The sequence below is a fragment of the Strongylocentrotus purpuratus genome, unplaced genomic scaffold (assembly GCF_000002235.5).
Source record: "Strongylocentrotus purpuratus isolate Spur 01 unplaced genomic scaffold, Spur_5.0 spur5_scaffold_3, whole genome shotgun sequence".
In the NCBI taxonomy this organism is placed as follows: domain Eukaryota; kingdom Metazoa; phylum Echinodermata; class Echinoidea; order Camarodonta; family Strongylocentrotidae; genus Strongylocentrotus; species Strongylocentrotus purpuratus.
Genome location: NW_022145609.1, coordinates 12,842,474 through 12,865,393, shown reverse-complemented (window position 1 = coordinate 12,865,393; position 22,920 = coordinate 12,842,474). Strand labels below are relative to the sequence as shown.

Below are 22,920 nucleotides of genomic sequence, written 5' to 3'. Positions count from 1 at the left end.
AAAACTCGTAAACGTTTATTCAGTGAAATAGATCTTTAAACAATTAATGTTTAAAAAGTATTTTTAAGCCTTAAAAAGGATTTACAATTTAATTACTAGAAATCTAGTGATGGAGTTTCCTTATTAGGATATCTACCGAAACGTTGACACATGAGGTCAATTTATTCTAGAGATAATCTAATTCATTTGCATAAAATTAGACAATATGACTGCATGCTATGCTCAGCACTTGAGAGTAAATTTACATCAGTGAGGTCAAAACATTTCCAAAAGAAAGGGTACGATGTCCAAAATTATTTCCAAAAGAAATATTCTACACTAAATTTTGAAAAGATAAAGAAGCACACATTTCAAAAGATGACATTACATGGTTTTCAGAAATAATGAATAATATCACAGATCATTGTCAGATTATAATTCTTACATTTTTAAATAAGATATTCATCGAAATGTTTTCAAACGTTTTCATCATTTTTTTATAAAGGAAATATCAAACACTAATCAAGAACTCCCTCTTTATAGATATATATATGAGGTGGATATAAGGCCCATTATTAGAAAATGGCAAACACCTTCTTTAAATGCATAGAACCATGCAAACATTTCTATTAAAAACATGTTTTTAATTTTTTTCCCAATTTTGCGCAATATTCTTTCTGAAGATTAATGTCCCTTCCTCTAATTTCGTCCGTGAATATTCAATGTGACGGCCAAATCATGTGTTGAATCTCTTCCTAATCTGGAATATCATAATCGTTGTTTTCTGATGATCCCTCTGTAAACTCATTACTATCTTCGATACACAGCATGAGGAATTCATGCGTATTATCAGGCTTTTCTTCAACATGCTGCATGATATCGCATGGTAATTCAATCCTATCGTCGCCTGCAGCACTTGGCAGAAGATATCCATCTTTGTCTTCATCTTCAAGCGTTGAGGATCGTTTGGAAATAGTCTTTACGTCCATGTGCTTGTGAATTGAATCGTGTTTCGTACATTCATGTTGCAGTGTAGGAGTCTGTTGATGTGAGCTACTCCTTTCACAAACACTGGTGAGAAATATATCTCTATCGTTTTGAGACAAACAACTCTGTTCTGCATTTTCAACATTCGGTTTATCTTCGGAATTTAAACCAGATTTACTTGGCAAAATATAACCGTCAAGGTCTACATCGCTTCCCTCCAAAAGCTGTTTGTTATTATTCGTCATATCTATATATTCATGGGTGTCAGTTCGTTTAGTAGTTTGTGCGTTATCTAGCGGCTCTTTTTTTCCACTTTCAGTTTTACTTGGGAGGAGATATCCGTCAAGATCTACATCCTTTCCCATTGTAAGTTGTTTGTATACAGTATTCATAACCATATACTTGTGTAGATTATTTTGTCCCTTGATTTGCACAGTATCTACCGGCTCACACGTTTCATCATGGCAGATTGCTCTGGATACTGTCGCTGTATTATCATGTGGTAACGTATCTGTGTCTTTATTTCCAACGCGGAGGCTATAAGCATAAATATGTGCATCCTTGTTCGTTGAAGCTGTCTTGTTCATAGGAGTCATGTCCATATAGTCGTGGGTGTTGTCACTAATTCTTGGCTGTTGTGCCAAAATCTGCTCCTCAACCGTATAAAACCGCTGGTTCTGACAGGACTCTATGATCGTACTACCTTTACTCAACCTCGTTAAGCGTCGCTCTGGGAGTTTGGGAGGAGCATTTAAATCCTGATATGTAGAGGCTACAAACGTGTCCTGGTTTATTCCTGTGTCGTTAAAATCCATGTAAATATCATTTTCTAAGTTCCGTCTTGCCCTTGACTTGATGGCCCTACGTACACAATATGCAAGTGTTACCCCGATGAAGATGATCGAAAGCAGTATGCAAATCCCGGTAACAATTGTCACTTGTAGATTTTGTAGAGGGCTTTCCGAGGTTGGTGTTGGACCAGATTCATGTGTTGTTATTGTTCTGCTTGTTTCACCGATTTCAGATTGCGTCGTGCGATCTAAATGAGGATCGGAACACGAATATAAAGCAAAGTTTGAATGAAAATGGATTTAAGGAGCTGGACTTCCAAAATCTTCTCCACAACAGGAACGCAATACTGTAAAATTCAGCCCCGAAATTTGTTTTCAACCATTTTTGCAAAACAACACAAAAAAATCCACCGTAGTGGTAAAGTCAGCAACTTTAAAAACCTATCATTTACCTTTGCAACTCGTGGTAAATACTTCACGATACACATGAACACAATTTGTTAATTCGTTGTCGTAAATGTTTCACTTGATACCGAGAACTACATTTATGATGTAGTATACCATACCTTTTTGGATGCAAATAACGCTGGCATCCTCGTTGTGGGCGCAGTTGTTTATACCAATGCCGTCATGATCGCAACGTTCAATGTCAGTTTCTGTCCCGTGGCACTGAACTTCATCAAGAAAGATGCTCCCAGATCCTTTACCAAATCGAGCTCCAAGTGGAGCGTCCAAAGCTCCTTCAAAGCTTAACATTCTGCAAACAACCTCGGCGTCCTTGAGATCCCACGAATCGTCGCAGACAGTCCCCCATGATCCATCGTGTAGAATCTCTACTCTACCTTCAGCGTCATTAGTTCCACCGATCAGACGAACTAGAAAGGTAATAACCGTATATTTTTAACAGATTGAAATACAACAAGATTCCCTCTGAGTAAGCTTTTTTGCAAGCACTTTTAAACGTCAACGTTATTTAGTAGGTAAAGGTGTGCCTACGTTCTTTTATCCTGCCGGAATTCATACAGGTATGTTTCAAAGTTGATAAATACTTTTTTGTACAACTTTACTTTTTCCTTTTTTTTTGTTTCACAATGTTTGAAAAACAATATATCAAAAAGATGTACATCGTTCTTTTGCAACTTTTGGCGAGAAAGCTAAACTTATTTACATGAAAAACTCTACTGTACTATGGAACAGAATCATACCTCCTGAGAAACAAATCGCACCCGAATCACTGGCATGGGTACAGTTATGAACTCTTATTCCTCTGTGATAACAATCTGCTATGTTCTTTTCTGTTCCGTAACACTGAACATCACTAAGCAGAATATTGCCATTGCCCTGACCAAACCGTGCAGAAACTGTTGCTGCCAAAGCTCCATCAAACCCCAACATTCTGCAAACAACTCTCGCGTCGTTCGTATCCCAGCCATTGTCACAGACAGTTCCCCATGATCCATTGTACATCACCTCTACTCTACCCTCTGAATCATTCGCTCCATCGGTGAGACGAACCTTGAATGGGTCTGTGAAGTTTTACAAATATCAGATGAAATAGCAATTTTAAGTATCAGGAGAGGAAAATGTGTTTGTGGAAAGTAGAAGAAACGTGATCGGTAGGTCTTCTCAGACATCAACTCAAGAGCAGTGTCAATACCCTATTGTATACTTTTTGTTTATTACGTAATGCATCGGCCATTGTTTTACTGTCTATGCGATCATGTCACAAGTGCATGGGTGTACGGGTATACTAATGAACTACAAACAGATAGAAGAAAGATAGATTTGTGTTTAATCATATTCTTTAAAAATCGGAATTTGGAGTTGTGATTATGTTAGACTACAAGTATCATCCCATACCTCCTCTGAAACAAATGGCTCCGGAATCCTCTTCGTGTTTGCAATCGGAGACGCCAATCCCTCGATGATAACAGTCTGCCAGGTTATCGTGTGTACTTTCACAGGATATATCATCAAGTAGTATATCTCCTGAACCTTGGCCAAACGCAGCAGAGCCTGGTGCGGTTAAGGCTCCATCAAACCCCAGCATTTTACACACGACCCTTGCGTCTCTTAGATCCCACTCATGATCACAAACGGTTCCCCAAAAACCATCATACAAGACCTCTACTCGTCCTTCAAGGTCGGTAGATCCGTTAACGAGCTTAACTAGAAATGGTGCTGTGGGGGAGGGGGGGTTGGAGGAATTTTAAAAAAATGTATGTATGCAATCAGTTGATTTCGGACTTCTCTCTGTAAAGGAGCCAACAATAGCTAGTAAATGCTAAATTCCTAAAGATCTTAAAATCATGTTTTCAATTGGCAATAAAGGATTTTTAGACAAAACGATAATTGGTAATAACGTTCCATTACTTAATGTATATGTAAATGCCCCTATTGTCAGCTGTTCTCAAGTCAAACTATACGTTATCATCGTCCCCTGTAGAAGGACATAGGACAAACGGGACTTAAAACTTAAAACACCCCATTGGTCACGTGAAAACAGCAAGACCAACACGAAGAAGACCATGAGGTTGACAATTGTAACAACCGTTGTAAAAATTTTAGATTTTCAAAGCCTTCGAGAACTAATATATATATAATCCTATTAACCTACCTCCTGTAAAACAAATGACACCAGCGTCCCTATCATGTTCACAGTTGTTGATTCCAAGCCCTCGATGGTAGCACTCAGCAAGTGCATCTTCTGTGCCCTTGCATCCAACGTCATCAAACAAGATTTCACCGCTTCCGGCACCAAACCTAGCACTACCAGGTGCAGCTAGAGCTCCGTCAAATTCTAGCATTTTACAAACTACTCTTGCGTCTCTTAGATCCCAGTTATCATCACAAATAGTTCCCCAGCTTCCCTTATACAAAACCTTCACTCTGCCTTCTGAATCGGTAGTTCCATTGGTAAGACGAACTTGAAATGGCTCTGTTATGTTTAATGAGTGGTCAGGATGAAAAGCAGAATAGGTTTATCAGATTAAAAGTACATACTCTTACAAGGAAATGTAATCATGAACCCCTCTTTATAAAAATCCAGTACATAGATTGGTTAGGAGCACCTCACATGACCAGAAATATCTAGAGAAGAGCAATCCGCTATTATAACAACAAAATTGAGGTGAGACGTTGGAGTGAGAAAAGTTATAATTCTCGCTTGTGTGCAGAATTCAGTTTCGTGCGTTCAACCTCAATTACTGAATTAGGGAAATGCAAGATATACATGCAGGTGTATATGCAAGCGAATAAGTAAGAATTATTTATTCAAATGGCTATTCTATACAAACATTTTTTTAAACAGAACACCTACCTCCCGAATAACAAACAGCGCCTGCATCCCTCGTATGACTACATATGTAACGTCCAATCCCTGCATGAGCACAGTCTGCTAGGTTGTCTTCAGTTCCGTCACAATTGACATACTTTAGCAGACTACGACCAGAGCCCTGACCAAACCGTGCAGATCTCGGTGCGTCCAAGGCTCCATCAAACCCTCCCATTTTGCAAACCACCCTCGCGTCCCTCAAATCCCATAAATCGTCGCAGATAGTTCCCCAGGATCCATTGTGCTTGAGTTCTACTCTGCCCTCAGCATCGTTAGACCCACCGACAAGACGAACTTGAAATGGTTTTGGATGGACTATTAGAGAAGAACGTAATACATGCTTGTTTGAGATGATATCACCAAACATTTCACGATCGATAACAAAATTATGAGGGCACTTACAAATATTTTACCATTGTTTGCATTTTGTATATCCTATAAGTACTAACGAACAATTATCCCCAATCTCAGTGAGGGCCACAGATGATGAGATGGAAAATCGCATTTTCGGCTTGATATATCCATGTGTGGAATAATGGAAATTATTATGCTTTTGATGTCTTTGCTTCTCATGCAAAACCGTCGTTAAAACGAAATAAAAATACAGTTTTGGGGGAAACTTAATTGAACATTATCATGGATATTCTGGTAGATAAATACTTGCCCCCGTGAAGAAAAGAACGTCTAAATACAAGTTAATTGGTCAGTATGTTTATTTTTATATTATTGCCAGAGTGGGCTTCTTGAAACCAAAAGTTTCTTGGTAATATATCGAAATTTACGGTTTAAGAGGTAAATGGAGATTATGAAAGTCACTAATAAATAACTGAGCTGACGTTCTTGCTCATTCAATAAGCACTCAAGGAAATGTATAGTCGGGTAGATGGACTACCAGCAAGGTTAAAATAGAGAGAAAACATACTTCCAGAGTAGCAAATGACTCCTGAATCCCTTGTATGACTGCATGAGTAACGTTCAATCCCTGCGTGAGCACAGTCAACTAGGTTTTCTTCATTTCCGTCACAAGTGACATACTTTAGTAGAATACGACCAGATCCCTGACCAAACCGTGCAGATCCAGGTGCGTCCAAGGCTCCATCAAAACCTGCCATTCTGCAAACCACCCTCGCGTCCCTCAAATCCCATAAATAGTCACAGATAGTTCCCCAGGATCCATTGTGATTGAGTTCTACTCTGCCCTCAGCATCGTTAGACCCACCGACAAGACGAACTTGAAATGGTTTTGGATGGACTATTAGAGAAGAACGAAATACACGCTTGTTTGAGATGATATCACCACAAATTTCAAACCACGTTCGATAACAAAAATGAGGGCACTTAAAAATAATCTGCAATTCCATTTGTATATCCTATAAATACTACAATACAATTGACCTCAATTTCAGTGAGGGTCGTAGATGATGAGAGGGAAATTCGCATTTTCAGCTTAATATATACATGTGTAGAATAAGGGAAATGATTATGCTTTGTATGTCGTTGCTTCCCATGCAAAACCGTCTTTAAAACAAAATGAATATACTTTTTGGGGAAACTTATTTGAATCTTATCATGTATAATCAGTTAGAACAATACTTGTCCCCATACAAAAAAAAACGTCCAAGTACAAGCAAATTGTCCAGTATGTTAATTTTTCTATTTTATGAAAGAGTTGGCTTCTTCTTGGTTCCAAAATGTTTTTGTTTGTACATCGAAATTCTTTGTTCAAGAGGTTATTGGAGACTTTTAAGTCACTAATAACTAACTCTTCCGGCGCTCGTGCTCATCCAATAAGCACTCAAAAAATCACTGTCGGGTAGTTGGATTACTATAGGTTAAAATGCAGAGAAAACATACTTCCTGAGTAGCAAATGGCTCCTGCATCCCTTGTTTGTCTGCATAGGTAACGTTCAATCCCTGCATGAGCACAGTCTGCTAGGTTGTCTTCAGTTCCATCACACCCGACATAGGAAAGAAGAACACGACCAGAGCCTTGACCAAACCTAGCAGATCTCGGTGCGTCCAAGGCTCCATCAAATCCCAGCATTCTACAAACCACCCTCGCGTCTCTCAGATCCCACCATGAATTACATATAGTTCCCCAGGATCCATCGTACAGTACCTCTACTCTTCCTTCAGCATCATTCGATCCATTGGCAAGACGAATTTGAAATGGATTCGGATGGGCTACAAGACAGCAATTGCATGATAGTAGCTTCATTAAGTTTTAAGAATATTAACGGCGAATACAAACTTTTTGGCAGCTGAAAAATGAACTAGCTATTTGTCTGTTACCATTGATTCTTTGCTCGACATCTATATGTAGCATTCTAAAATATGCTGATGAAACTGTGATATCAGGTTAGTTAAAGGGATAATTGAGTTCTTGTTTAAGACCGCAAATGCCTTCAAAGTGCATGGTTATTGCTCTTATTGTTATTTATGATATTTATAGTGCCCTTTTAAAACCTACAATTGCTATGAAGGTAATTTTAGACCCCAAAATGTGTGAATTTAGATTGAATACATTCATACCAATCCATCTCCACTTTCCAAAAAAATACGATGACAGTCAACTAATAAATTAACTAATTTATAACAATACACGGGCCGGCTGGTTCTGCTTATTATAACAAACACGAAACAGCCAACAAAAAGCCAAGATTGGCATTGGCTGGAATAAAACGTTTAAGGCTCTAATCAAGTTTTTACAATGGCTGGTTCAAAATTACTGAATATTTGTATAACACCACAAATATTAGAAATTGTTATATTTATGGATATTTCAGCCGTCCTTGAACCGATTTTGATCATTTAAGTTGTATATTCTTTCAAATTTCATACTCAGTTTTTCATTATCTCACAAACATATATTTGTTGTAGCGCCCTCTGCAACAAAGGTCAACTATCCTTTTAACTGATGACGAAATTGGGTACAGTTCTGAGGTAGGCTGTGATCTGAAGAAAATATAAATTCCTTTTTTGTTCACGTATAAGAGTCAATAAGTGGAATTTACCTTTACCTGTACTATTTTATGACACACATTGGTTTCTTCAACTTCCTCAAAACGTCTTTGGTATTTTCTTCCGTTTGGTGATCTTATAATGTTTATTAAAAAATGTCATTATACACTTCCTTACACTTCTTTGTTATGTATAATTCTGCTGTTTATGGTTCAACCAATTGAACAAAATTCATGTCGTATGACAGAATAATCAATAAATACGAATTCGAATTCAAATTGTCTAAGGAGCCCATGTTATCATATCGACACAATCAATATTTAGAAGGCTGAAAAAATATCACTTCGCAGACTGTGCAGTAAGAATTAAAGAAAAACAAGGTTTGGGCATACAATCAAAAGATATGATGATTTAGCTACGTTCAGTCGCTATGACAGGGTAAACAAAAGCGTTATTCTTGCTATCGCTAATTTAATATATTTAAAAAAATTCCCGTATGTTACGTTCCTTCACCATTTCAAATACACTCTGGGATAGTTCGGTGACAAAGTCGCTTCTGGTTTAAGTTCCCGCATGGCTGCGCTGTGTATGCCGGCATTAATTATGTGTATTTGTGTGTGTATTTTCTTTTCTAACTGTAATCACAATCATTTATCACGATTTTCAAGCGATTTCAAGAGTGGATCATTACAAACAACGCATACAAATACTGTTAACCATACTAGAAATAAGATATTTAGATGTGTGATGGGCAGGAGCAAGTAGAGGCGTCTAATGTTAATTGGAAAACACTATTCCTCGGATAGTATGCTAAGTGTACAGGAGAGTTAGCACCTTTGTACGTTAAGAACCCACTGCACTATTCGTATAAGAGTAGGGGCACACACCGATGTAATGGTTCACCTGCACACCCCAATTATACGGGAGGAGTTACCAGAGGGTTAAATACAGTGATTCAATTCATTTTTCGACTCCCGCGTCACAGGTGACGCCAAATACTTAATAATGATAACAAAAACAATAGTCAATGCCTTGGTCTTTAAGGTTTGGGCGTTGACCACAACACTCATATTTATATCATGTTTAAGCAAATGATTCTGGAAGCATATCATAGAGATTGATTGAAAATATGTTTTTTTTTAAACATATACCTCCTAAATAACAAATGGCGCCGGCATCGCCACTATGACCACAGTAATATCCAATCCATGGATGAGCACAGTCTGCCAGGTTGTCTTCTATTCCCTTACAGTTGACATTCGCTAGAAGAATACGGCCAGAGCCCCGACCGAACCTAGCAGATCCCGGTGCGTCTAAGGCTCCATCAAATCCTAGCATTCTGCAGACCACCCTCGCGTCTCTCAGATCCCAGCCAACACCACAAACAGTTCCCCGGGATCCTTCATGCATGACCTCAACTCTGCCTTCAGCATCGTTAGACCCATTGGCAAGTCGAACTTGAAATGGCTGAGGATGGGCTGAGGAGAAAATTGTTTTGTTCTATTTTACCTTTTTCAAATTTGTTGAATGTTTGTGAAATAAGCCTAAACACTTCGATGTTTTCTTTATGTACCGTTGGGGTGAAACAAATATAAAACATAGTTGTCATTCTTCTCTATCATTTCATTTGAAAGAAATCGCTAATATATCCCTAGGAAAAAAACTAAGCAGCAACTTCAATGTTATTTCACTGGAGATCTAGTCGAAATTAAAACTTCGTATGTCAGCAGTAAGAGTTTTCCTATTCCACTGTCGGGAAAAAAAATAACAGCAGTCGAGTTTACTATTCGAAATAAAAAGCGATTAATATCAAAGTGAGTGTTTTAGAATAACTGCTCTATTTAGTCTTTATAGATCTACTCAAAACCTTTCTCTGTAGAATACGGACCAAAGACACCTAAGATAACACAGTGTAGATTGAGTAACAATTGAAGAAAATAGGTTTTGACATAGAATCCAGAGATAGGATTTAACTGCGTTCAATTGCTACGAAACAGTCAACATGATATTGGTACAAGTAAAAGTAGTCCATGTTTGAGTAGAATGAAATCAGATGTGAAGAAGAAAAATTATTTCTTTAATACGTTATATGCCTTAAAAACTCTTATAAACTATAATACCTAAATACATATATAGCTTACAGAAACTGTAGTAGTTCCTCCTATAATTTGGCTTCCCGATAAAAGGAATTTGTTGGACAAATATGTAAGATCATTTACCGACAGAGAAAACACTTTTTCTTTATATTAAACATTTTCTGTACACACTAGCTTAAAACGGGAAGGTAACTTACTCCCTAAGTAACAAATAGTGCCTGCATCTTCAATATGTCCACAGTTGTGAACTCGAATCCCTAAATGAGCACAGTCTGCAAGGTTATCTTCTGTTCCGTCACACCCGACATCATCTAGAAGAATGTCCCCTGATCCTTGACCAAACCTAGCATATCCCGGTGCGTCCAAGGCTCCATCAAACCCCAGCATTCTACAAACCACCCTCGCGTCTCTCAGATCCCACCATGAATCACAGATGGTTCCCCAGGATCCTTCATGCAGTACCTCTACTCTGCCTTCAGCATCGTTAGACCCACCGACAAGACGAACTTGAAATGGCTGAGGATGGGCTAAAGAGAAAAATAGTTTTGTTCTCTCTTATATTTTTCAAATTTTGCGAATCATAAGGAAATCAACCAGATCATTTGCCTGAAGTAATAACGAAAATAAATTAATGGTTAACATGCCAAAGATTCGATGTTTTCCCTATGTACTGTAGGGGTCAAACAATACATTTGTCATTCTTTTCTATCATTTTGTTAGAAAGTAATTGGCAATATTTCCAGAGGGAAACTACGCAATGTGAATTTCACTGGATATCTGCTCTATATTTACATTGCATATACCAGCAGTAGGAATTTTTGACTTAACTATTCAAAATAAAAATCAATAATATCAAGTCAAAATGTTTTGGAATTAAGGTTCCATTTTGTCTTGATAGATCGACTTAAAACTTTTTATCTGTAGAATATGGACCAGAGAAACCTACCTCCGGAATAACAAATGACACCTGCATCCTTTGCATGTCCGCATGAAGTATAATCTCCAATACCTGCATGAGCACAGTCTGCCAGGTTGTCTTCTATTCCCTTACAGTTGACATTCGCTAGAAGAATACGACCAGAGCCCTGACCAAACCTAGCAGATATCGGTGCGTCCAAGGCTCCATCATACCCAAGCATTCTACAAACCACCCTCGCGTCTCTCAGATCCCAGCCGCCATCACAGATAGTTCCCCAGGATCCATCGTACAGTACCTCTACTCTGCCCTTAGCATCGTTAGACCCATCGCCAAGACGAACTTGGAATGGATCTGTGAAGGAGAATCAGGGTGGTTAAAATATATGAAAAGTTTTGCCAACTGACATTTGTATAATGTTTGGTTAAAAGTCATGTGAGGCTGTTTTAATCCTACAATCCTCGATAAAACAGCATCTTCGCTGTGTCCACAGTCATGAACTTCAACCCCTCTATGTGGACATTCTGCTAGGTTGTCTTCTGTACCCGAACAATCCACATCATCTAGAAGAGTATTCCCTAAACCTTCACCAAACCTAGCAGATCCCGGTGCGTCCAACGCTCCACCAAATCCCAGCATTCTACAAACCACCCTCGCGTCTCTCAGATCCCAGCTGTCATCACAAATAGTTCCCCAGGATCCATCGTTCAGTACCTCTACTCTACCTTCAGCTTCGTTAGACCCACCGACAAGACGAACTTCAAATTGCTGAGTATGGGCTAAGGAAAAAAATTATTATTATTTTTCTACAATTTTCACATTTTGCCAATCTTTATGAAATAAACCTTATCATTTGTCTGAACTACTCATGGAAATGAATTCAGGTGTAAAGTGCCAACAATTTGATGTTTTCTCTATATATTGTATGCATGAAAAAAATACAATAAAGTTGTAATTCTTCTCTATCATTTCATTGGAAATAATTTGCTAAGATATCCACAGAGAAACAGGGCATGAACTTCAAAGTCATTTCACTGGAGATCTGGTCGAAAATAAAACTTTATCAGTTGTAGAGTTTTGTTATTCCATTGTCGGAAAAAAGAAAATGAAAAGCCCTCGACTTATTTAAACTATTCGAAATAAAATGCAATAATATCAAATTAGGTGTTTTAGAATAACTGCTCCATTTTGTCTTCATAGATCGACTAATAATCTTATCTCTAAAGAATACGGACCAGAGAAACCTACCTCCGGAATAACAAATGACGCCTGCATCCCTGGAATGTCCGCATGAAGTATAATCTCCAATCCCTCCATGGGCACAGTCTGCTATGTTATATTCTGTTCCTTCACACTCGACATAATCTAAAAGAATACGACCAGAGCCCTGACTAAATCTTGCAGATATCGGTGTGTCCAAGGCTCCATTAAACCCCAGCATTCTGCAAACCACCTTCGCGTCTCTAAGATCCCACAAGCGATCACAGATAGTTCCCCAGGATCCATCGTACAGCATCGTTAAATCCACCGACAACACGAACTTGAAAGGGATCTGTCACATTTAGACCAAAAGAGTGCACACTTTATGGTTAAAACAAATACCAAAAATTATGGTTAAAACACATACAAGTTTTTTTTTGTTAGCCCAATATTCACAAAAGGAGATGTCTAAGAGACCCGAGATAAGTGACAAAGAAGTAAGCCTATACAGCCTACATTTCTTTCTTAAGAAGAGAAAAACTCTACAGATATTATATAAACCGGAAATTTCTTCAATTACGGATGAATTCGTTCAGGTTTTAGAGGTTCTTTATCTCTTAGAGATAGATAATTTTCAGTTAAAGCTGTTTTTATTAGATATCTACCGCGTAATATATTGATTAGGATATAAAACAAGATAATGACAAACTTGATACAAACCAAAACCAGTGAATTAGATTATTTTCCTTATCTCACTCGTTTATTGCTTCGTCAGCTTTGAAGAGAAAAAGAGTGCGTTTTAATAGAACCAACATTATCTGAAAAAAAAGGAGTTGGTAATACAAAATTTCCTCACGGTCTTTTTGCAAAAAATTAATATACTTTTAAAATACTTGAGACAAAAGTAATAGCATTGTTGCTTAAAAATCGTTCATGAAACGTAAGAAGATCCCTAAAGGCCTGTTCAGACATGGCATGTAAATGAGCAATGGCGCTCAACAAGGGATACATCTTACGTTATACATTCATTTGAGAAAACCGCCGCGATTTTGTCGCGTCTTGCTTGAACCATAGTCTATGCTTGAACGAGCGTTTATGGTCAGTGAAAGATAATTTTTGTTTGTGGTGCCACCGATGAGACGTTCGCCAAATGGATTGGGCGGGCTTAATTTAAAAAAACGTGTATAAACTAAAGCGAACTAATATACATATATTATTATGTGTAGGGTTCTTGAAAGCAATATGACTGCATATTAGTCAACATTCACGAAATGCATAAAAAAAGGTGTCAATGTCAATCGCCGTCATAATATGTGATAAGACCTTCACTATCACTTTCTCAAACGGAAACGTTAGATTTTAGTAATTTATTTTGTGGAAATGATAGGAAGAACTAAATGCAGGCCGTATTAGCTCAAAGAAAATTGTTGTTAAATTACGACTAGACGTTTGCTCATGTTCAAAAGAGTTCGTACTTCCTGAGTAACACACGGCGCTCGCATCCCTGTGATGCCTACATGAAGCAAGCCCCACACTGTAACAATCTACCAGGCTGTCTTCTGTTCCCCAGCATCCGACACGAAGAATATCACCAGAACCTTGACCAAATCTAGCCGATCGTGGCGCGTCCAGGGCACTGTCGAACCCCAGCATTCTACATATTACCCTTGCTTCGAATAGATCCCAGTTGACATCACCACATACGGTCATCCACGATCCACCGTACAAGACTTCCACTCTTCCTTTTGCCCCCTTCACATACACAGATTTTTCTTACGAGTCCTTACGGATCACACAAATTCACTAATCTTTCACGGATCCTTACGATTTACAACCGATTGAAGAGTTGTTACGAGTTGTTACGGCAAAATTCCACGATTTGTTACGAGTTGTACGTCACGGATAACTACGAGCAACTAACGTGTTAGATACGACCTGTTTACGTGTTGTTACGAATAGTTACGAGTTAGTTACGAGTATTACAAGTCCTTACGATTTTTAACCAAATATTAACAACTGGAAATGAAGTGTTCGAATTTGCAGCTTTTATACTTTTCCCCAAATCGTAAACAATTCGCAAGTATACGTAAATTATACGTATCTATTCGGAAAGTACTAGTAACTATACTTTAAGTGCTCGTAATAATCGTAACAATGCATAAAGCCATCGTATCAGGACCTGAATGAAATCGTAAATAACACGTTAGCACTCGCAATAATCCGTAAATAATCCGTAAACAAATCGTAAACTAACCCTAACAAATCGTTAACATTTTGTCTTACGAGTCATTCACGGATTCTTGCGAGCAGTTTACGGATCGTTACGTGTTGTTGCAAGCGATTTGCGATACTTACGGATCGTTACGAGCTATTTACGGAAAAAAAATCCGTGGACAATCGTAAGAAGATTTTTGACATGTCAACAAATTTGCCCCTCCTTTCACGGGTCCTTAAGAGTTTTTGCGAGTTGTTGCGAGCTGTGACGAGTTATTTACGGATACTAGCGAGTTATTTACGGATGCTTGCAATTGACTACGACTTGGTGATTCATAAGGACTCGTAAGGAAAATCTGTGTATGTGAAGGGGGTATTAAGCATTGTTGGAGCAATTTATAAGACGTATATCTAGGTAGAATACTGTCGATGATTTTCCGAAAAACTGCATTTAATTGAATATTATCCAAAGTGGTTTATTGTGATGCAGAACGAAAGTAAGAATTAACCTTTTTCTGAAACGGATCCGTTGCCTCTCGTTTTCATTCGAAAATATGATAACAAAAAAATCAGGTTATTCTGATCGTAAAACTGTGATAACTTATACCCCCTTTACATACACGAATTTTCCTTACGAGTCCTTGCGGATCGCCAACTCATAGTCAATAGCGAGAATCCGTAAGTAACTCGCTGGTTTCCGTAAATAGCTCGTCACAACTCGCAACAACTCGCAGACACTCGTAAGGATCCGTTGACATGTCAAAAATTTTCTTACGATTGTCCACAGATTTATTTGTCCGTAAATAACTCGTAAATAGGTCCTAACGATCCGTAAGTATCGTAAACCGCTCGGATCAGCACTTTCCCTTCAGTTAACTGCTCGCAGGAATCCGTAAATGACTCGTAAAGACTCCTTTCACAATTTGTTTCCGTTGGTTAACGATTTGTTTACAGATTATTTACGGATTACTTAGGGGAGCCTTCCAAAGTTGCGACTGTGCCCGGACGCGTCGGGGCGCGATGAATAGAACAGTCGCGTCCCAAGAGACGCATTGAGGCGCAAAGGGGCGCGAAGGGGCGCAATAGTCACCCTCACCTGATTCTTGCATATGAAAAGAAACCGTCTATTGTTAGTATAAACCCGCTCTATTCTTCTTGCGCCCTTTTGCGCCCCACCAGGCGATGGAAGATTATCTCTCCCGTCATTGTTCTCGCTCGTGATGCGCGGTACAGCTTAAACTTGATATACAGAAAGTATTTGTCGGCCAAAGCCTGACTTCCCCTCCTCCGGTTTTCGTTCTGAAAAACTTTCCATTGTTTGTACAAAAATGATGTATTCTTCTCGCGTCGCGATCTATTCTTCTCGCGCCGTTTTGCGTCGTAACGGGCGGGGTATTACCTTTCCAATCATTGTGGCGAAGCTTTGCGATGTACATTACTACAGCACAGCATGAACTTCTCTGGTGGGATCGTCTTTGTTTTTTTTTGGGGGGGGGGCAATCAACACACTCGTTCATCTTGATCAGAATACATTATGATTTATTTTTGTTGGGTTTAATACGCCTCCTTTTAATTTTTGTGACGACTGTATGAAATGTGAAATAAAGATGACTATGTACGATTAATGGTTGTTTAATTGCGAGCTTAATTGTCCCCAACAACAAAAAATAAAAGACGAATGATGTGAATGACCACATGTATGCGGTTATAGTCGGCAAATTGATTACTGTTTGGGTCGCTTGTGTATGTTTGTAATTTGAATGCTTATCAACATATTTGTATAATTCCCACATCGCGATATGATTCTAGCGTCGTATAATGGACAAAGGAATTATCTTTCTCTCCCGTCATTAATATTCACGCTACGCGTTGCACATCGCCACAGCCTGAGCTTGGAAGAATTTATATTTTGTCAGTCAAATCCTTTTTTTTTCTCCTCCCATGACTTGGTTCTAATAAATTAAAGGTTTGCTTATTAGGGATAAGAAGGATAACATCAAACAAACGATTTACTCAAGATGACGCTCTTTTCATTTCACCTCGCTGTTTGATAAAGTAGAGTTTTACGGAGCGAATACAAAAGAAAAGTTCGCTCTAAGGCCAAATAAAAAAATGATTATTAGTGTCCTGTTTTTTTCGAAAACTAGGAAGGAGGAGGCCCTCTCTTTTCTTTTTTTTTTCTTTCAAAATGGCCGCTCAAAATGGCCGCTCGGTACATTCTCCCTGACAGTCGGGCTATTTTTCAAGATGGCCGCCGAAATCTTTTAACTTTTAAAAAAAATCAGTAATAGATCCATTTTAGTATTGTTTTTCATGTGTTTTTTTTTCATTTTTTTTTTTTTTTTTTTAATTAAATAAAAAAAAAAATTAAAACAAATTTCCCCAAAAATAAAAAATAGGAGGCGGCCCCCAAAAAGGAAGCAGGCGGGGACGCTAAACATGTATATTTTGTTAAGTGGCCTCAGGGAAAAAAAAAAACATAAAATGCCATGGCAGGATTTCACGCCCGAGATTTGCCTTCGAAAATTGCCCGTCCAAAAGGCGTTTTAAATCATAATAATTCCATAGCTCTTTTTAAAAGTGCAATAAATAGAAAAAAGAGTCCGGGAACTATATCGAGATTATAAAACACGTGTGTCATGAAGATGTAAACAAAAAAGCGTAGCCTGATGGTGATAAAGTTGAGCAGCAATTGGAAATGCAATACAAAACATTAATCAGTTCATGATGATAATTAATCATTCGACACAAATGCAAACATTGATTTCTGCTCTAACATTCGAATCATTTATTCGTAGATTTGTATAATTAAGTGGCGAAAGTGAAATTTTGAAATCTTAATGCACAGATACAAAAAACATACCAAACATGTTTTGATTCTTATTCTAAAAAAAAAAACCGGCAAATTTTAAAAGATCTTTTTAAAAGGAGGGGGGCGCTATAGCCCAGTGGTAGAGCAGAGCAGCTCGTAACCGGGAGCTCCCTGGTTAGAAACCAAGTCGATATGCTATTGTAAGGCATAACTCAACATTACATTTCGTTCGGAGAGGATCTTAAACCCGCCGGTCCCCTGTTTGCCTAATTCAGAGCATACACATGCTTCATATAGCAGTCAGGAAAAAAAAGCGAACGGTACAGGAAGCTACCTTTTATGGATAGGCCTAAATTGAAGGTTTGGCTTAACTAGGGAGAAGAAGGATAACATCAAACAATAGATCTACTCATGATGACGCTCTTTTCATTTCACCTCGCTGTAAGATAAAGTAGAGTTCTATGGAGCGAATACAAAAGAAAAGTTCGCTCTAAAGGTAAAGACATAGAATGCCGTGGCAGGATTTCACGCGGCCGAGCAAGACTATTGTTTGATCGCTATAATTGTCCGACTTGCTATAGATTCTTGTTTAGCTACACATTAAGGTTGCTCGCTAGTTATAAGGACCGCTATTCATTGGACAACTATTCATGAAGACCGCTATTCGTAATTTGAGAACATGGTCATTATGTATAAGGGTCATGAATTCGTAATACGACATCCCCCTCCCCAAAACTAAATAAATAAATAGAAAACATGAATAGATTAATAAACTTAACTAATGATACAATAACAAATAATGCCCGGTAATTGGGAATAGCCGCCTATGAGCGCAACAACTATTAGCTGCTCAAAGAGCTGTCTTTTGTCATTGCGTTGCAAAAACAAAGTGCTTTTAAAAGTTACATGTACTATAATATCCGTATGTTATATAACACCCAATGTGAACATGACGTGTTCAGGCCTTATAACTATATACAGTGCACGTTAAAACAAAAGACTTTACTAGCGCTAGCTAACAAATATGCAACGTCAAAACGTCACGAACATTGAAGATAACAAATTGTTAAAGGTGAAATTCAAAGAAAATCACAAATATGTCAACTAATGTATCACTAGAAACTGGTAAGCTAACAGATGGCCATCGTAAAAGTTTGAGGTCAGCTACATATCGGGTGATTTATAAAAATAAAAATACAACCACCTCCATAGCAGCTGGGATATACGAGAGATTCGCCAGAAAAATAACGATGTTTTAATGACGTCACAACAGGGACCAATACTGCCCAAGCAGACGACATCCCATAAAGAATGAACATAATTGCAAAGCTATTATTTGTCAAATTATAATGAGTTTAGTGTATATAAATGTACTGGCACGTCAAACCGATCAAAAGGGGACCTGACCCGATTCTGATAACTAAAATCTTTTGCTTTTAAATACACAGGATAGGGGTTAATTAACAATCAAAGAAACCAAACTTTCAAATTGAAAAGCCCCCGGATTGATATTAAGGGCGGCATTTGTTCCCTCTTAAAACGCCGAACATACCGCGGTGTCTGCAGCTGAATATACAATGGCGTCTTATTTTGTTTACAAGCGACAGATTCCTTTATTTTTGTATCGCTGCATTTGTCATCAAAATAAAAACATGCGCGGGGTTTAGAGTGAGGCAATAGATTACACATTTAGCCTGACGGTAGTGAAGTAAGAGAAAGAACTCAAGAGAAGATGAAAACACAGGCACTGAAAATGTGTGAGATGTCATGGGACATCGTCTGCTTGTGCAAATCATGTCCCTGCTGTGATCTCACACATCTCAGCAGCCTTCGGAGAGCTATTCAGGTGCTATGCCGGGGCTGTATTTAAGCGTTTTGTAATTTATAATAATCATTACTTCGAATGTTTCCAAGCATTGAATTTTGATAACCTTGTCGAATCAAAGTTTCAACTTTGCAATAAAGAAAATAAAGCTAGATTTAAAATCAATGAATATCTACTTTAAGACAAATGACACCACCAATAAAGTTTCTTCGCGAAGAAATATTCGATCGAATTTCATGTTTGGAACAGATAGGCGATTTTGAATTGTTCCATCTACCGAAACGTTTTGATGATGCAGGCTCCCGACAATACGACTATCATTTTTGTAATATCTTTAATTTGCAGATGTTTGTTTGTTTTGTATGACATATTTATAAACGCCCTATAATCTTATTTCAAGCAGAATCTTTCAATCTCTTTGATTATAAGTATCATTTTTTAAATCACGGGTATTTAAATACAATAGCTGATTTTGCGAAGATTTAGAGAACCTACGTTTCTATTCTTTAAATCGATCTTGCATGAGAAAGAACAGAGTGATGATATAGATATATGACCTATTTTGATCGGATGACAGAAAAAAATAAATGTAATATGAACCAAATAATGTGTCAAAACATACAAAAGGAATACAATTATACATATCGTTTTTGTTTTGTTCGTGAAGAAATTAATATAATACAAGTATTGAACACATTAATGAACAGAAATGAACAATCATAACAACGTCAACGCCTACACAACTTCGATGTTTGGGAGGAATATAACAATCAGAACAACAATCTAAATCAATGTCTTGTACGTAAAATAATAATAAAACATATCAGTAGCCAACGTGAAAATTTTAGAGTCAAATCTTTCAAGACGAGAGCGGACACACACGCGAGGATTACATGAATAACTAATGCGTAGGAATGGGCGCGAAAGCTTTTCAAATTCACAAATTCACAATTCACAAAAAGCGCTTCGCCTTTAAGCGCACCCCCCCCCCCCCCCCCCCCACCCCGAATGAGTGTTATGTAGGGTACGCATATGCATTTTCCCTCCTTTTGAAAACAGTCCCCTAAGTCCGGTGTGTAAAGTCAATACGGGCCGGATTTGTGTGTACTAGACGAGCCGGACTTTGGTGCGTGAAAAGTACCCCTTTACCAGACAGTAACAAAGAGTCTCCAAACAATAGCCAGATTTGATATTCATATTGTGAGCATGTGCTTAGTTATATAGGGATTCCCTGGTTATATTGAAGACGTGGGCTAATATCTGTTTGCCCAGTATTTCTCGCTGATTGTTTGACCAACATTAAATTGCTATTGTCCAGCTGACTTTTCTAAAGGCTTTTCTACCCTCGGCGCTAAAGGGATTGCCCCCCCCCCCCGAAAAAAAATGTCCCAAAACAACGCAATCATTATTAATTCCGTTTACTACTTGATACTAACACGTGCATGATGGATCCCCCGGATGGATCCTTATTTAGACGGTGAGACAGTTCTGTTACGAGAAGCAATTCAACGAATTGCCATGGCTTGTATTTGTTCTAGAACGCAGTACGCTCTTTCGATAACACGTGGCCCCTATTCAGCACAATATATACGTATTTTAGTTATTCTTAACAATGACCTAGATCTAAAACTGGCCGCGGATGTAACCCCCCCCCCCCCCTTCGTCGCAAAGAAATATTCGATAAAATTCTTTGATACGGGCACAGTGTATTTAATTTTGTTCGTAACATTAGTGTTTTGCAAAGAAAGAACATTCTGAAAATGAGCGTCTTCCTTCTAACGAAACATATTGATGATGTTCCCGACAATACGGATATCATTTGCATTAAAAAAACATCGTAATACAGATAAAACGCTTTTTAAATCTAATTCATGGAGAAACTACGACATTCTGGATTAAGTATCATTTTCAACATCACGGATTTAAAAATACGTTCTCTAATTTTAAGAAGATTCAAAGGATCTATGAAATAACAGACTGATGATATAATTATATGATTTATAATGATCATACGACAGAACTGTTTACAAGATGCAACAAAAATTGTTTTAAAAAAAACAAGAAAATCGAAAAATGCGATAACATCGCTATAAGGAAATATAAAATTACAATTAAAGTGTCAAAACATGCACGAGGAAAACAATGTCAGAGAGAGTGGGGTAAGTATAAAATAAATTTGTTTTTTTCGTGAACAAATCAATTTGTATTAAAATTGATACAGTATATTGAACACAATCATGAACAGAACAGGAGGAGGTGAAAAAAATGAACAATCATGCCAACGTTAACGCCTACAGAACTCCGATTTTGAGAGGAAAATAAACAATCAGAACAAACATTGTAACCAATGTCATGTATGTAAAATAATATTAAAACAAATCAGTAGCCAAAGTAATGCTTTTCAGAGTCAAATCTCGCAAGACGAGAGCGACACACAAGCGGGCACTTCTTGAATAACTAATGCGCCGGACCGGGCGCGAAAGGGCGCGAAAGCTATTCAAAGTTTAAGCTCCCATTCACAAATGTCAAGTGCTTCACCGGGGCGCGCCCCGGCGGGGTAATTTCGTAACAATGAGACTCCAAACAATAGCCAGATTTTAATGAGCTGGCAACCAACTGAAGTCCTCTCCTATCCGACGCAAAAAGGCGCTAATGGGCGCATAAAGGCGCCTCCTTTGTTCTCATATCCTGCTCTGCGCCCCGACGCGTCGCGGCACAGTCGCAACTTTGGAAGGCTCCCCTTACGGATTATTACGAGTGCTTACGTGTTGTTTACACAGTTAAAATTTTTGTGAACAAGTTGTTTAAAATTTTAAACAACTCTTGATTAACGGGTGACCTGATCTAAGAGTTGTTTAAAATGTTAAGCAACTTGAGTTGTTTAAAGTTTAAACACTTAGTTGATCAACATTTTGAACAACTTGTTTAAAATCACAATTTAAACAACCGGTGTTGTTTAAAGACGGTTGTTTAAAACGGAGCTGTTGTTCAGTGGAGGTTGTTTACACCAACTGGGTTGTTTAAAGAAAGTTGTTTAAAAAGGAGCTGTTGTTCAGTGGGGGTTGTTTACACCAACTGGGTTGTTTAAAGAAAGTTGTTTAAAACGGAGCTGTTGTTCAGTGGGGGTTGTTTACACCAACTGGGTTGTTTAAAGAAAGTTGTTTCAAAAGGAGCTGTTGTTCAGTGGGGGTTGTTTACACCAACTGGGTTGCTTAAAGAAAGTTGTTTAAAATGGAGCTGTTGTTCAGTGGGGGTTGTTTAAACCAACTGGGTTGTTTAAAGAAAGTTGTTTAAAAAGGAGCTGTTGTTCAGTGGGGGTTGTTTACAACAAAAGGGTTGTATAATGGGGTATAATTTGGGTTTGATACTCTGAATAAGTGCACCACTACTTCTGGGTCTCTATATAGGTATATGAAGACTAGGGTAATTCTGCAATTCATGAATTAGCGCCAAAACAGTGCCCATTTTGCATGAGCGCGCATGCACGCACGTATAAACTGCATATATGGGGATGCATGCAATCTCTATGGCAATGAATTTAGCACACGTTATAACCAAGTGCGCGATCAGCGCCGCACTGCATGACGCGACGATTTTAAGTCTACCTATATTCTGACATTTGCGTACAGATACCGAAAATTTTAAATGTGAACTTACGCTATAAGTTAAAAACTTCAAATTGGTTAATAGAAAAGTGATTTCAATTAAGCCATTGAATCCCCAGTCACTTAGAAGCGCGTCGGTAGCTTGGTCGGCCATGATGTGTGTTGTGTTGTGGGTTGGAAAGTAATAACTATTAAGCTAA

The 22,920-nt window shown here is 38.1% G+C and overlaps 1 protein-coding gene across 1 annotated transcript in view; it reads right to left on the bottom strand.

Moving 5' to 3' along the window:
- Nucleotides 1-13,974, bottom strand: part of LOC583578 (deleted in malignant brain tumors 1 protein-like) — a 32,003-nt gene extending 18,029 nt beyond the window's left edge. The window contains 12 exon segments of the mRNA XM_030995734.1: nt 2,324-2,632; nt 3,104-3,283; nt 3,618-3,938; nt 4,375-4,539; nt 5,077-5,406; nt 6,014-6,343; nt 6,946-7,275; nt 10,346-10,654; nt 11,095-11,418; nt 11,421-11,843; nt 12,313-12,616; nt 13,813-13,974. Of these exon segments, the coding sequence (XP_030851594.1) occupies nt 2,324-2,632; nt 3,104-3,283; nt 3,618-3,938; nt 4,375-4,539; nt 5,077-5,406; nt 6,014-6,343; nt 6,946-7,275; nt 10,346-10,654; nt 11,095-11,418; nt 11,421-11,843; nt 12,313-12,616; nt 13,813-13,974 (3,487 nt within the window).
- Between the last annotated feature and the right edge of the window lie 8,946 nt (nt 13,975-22,920).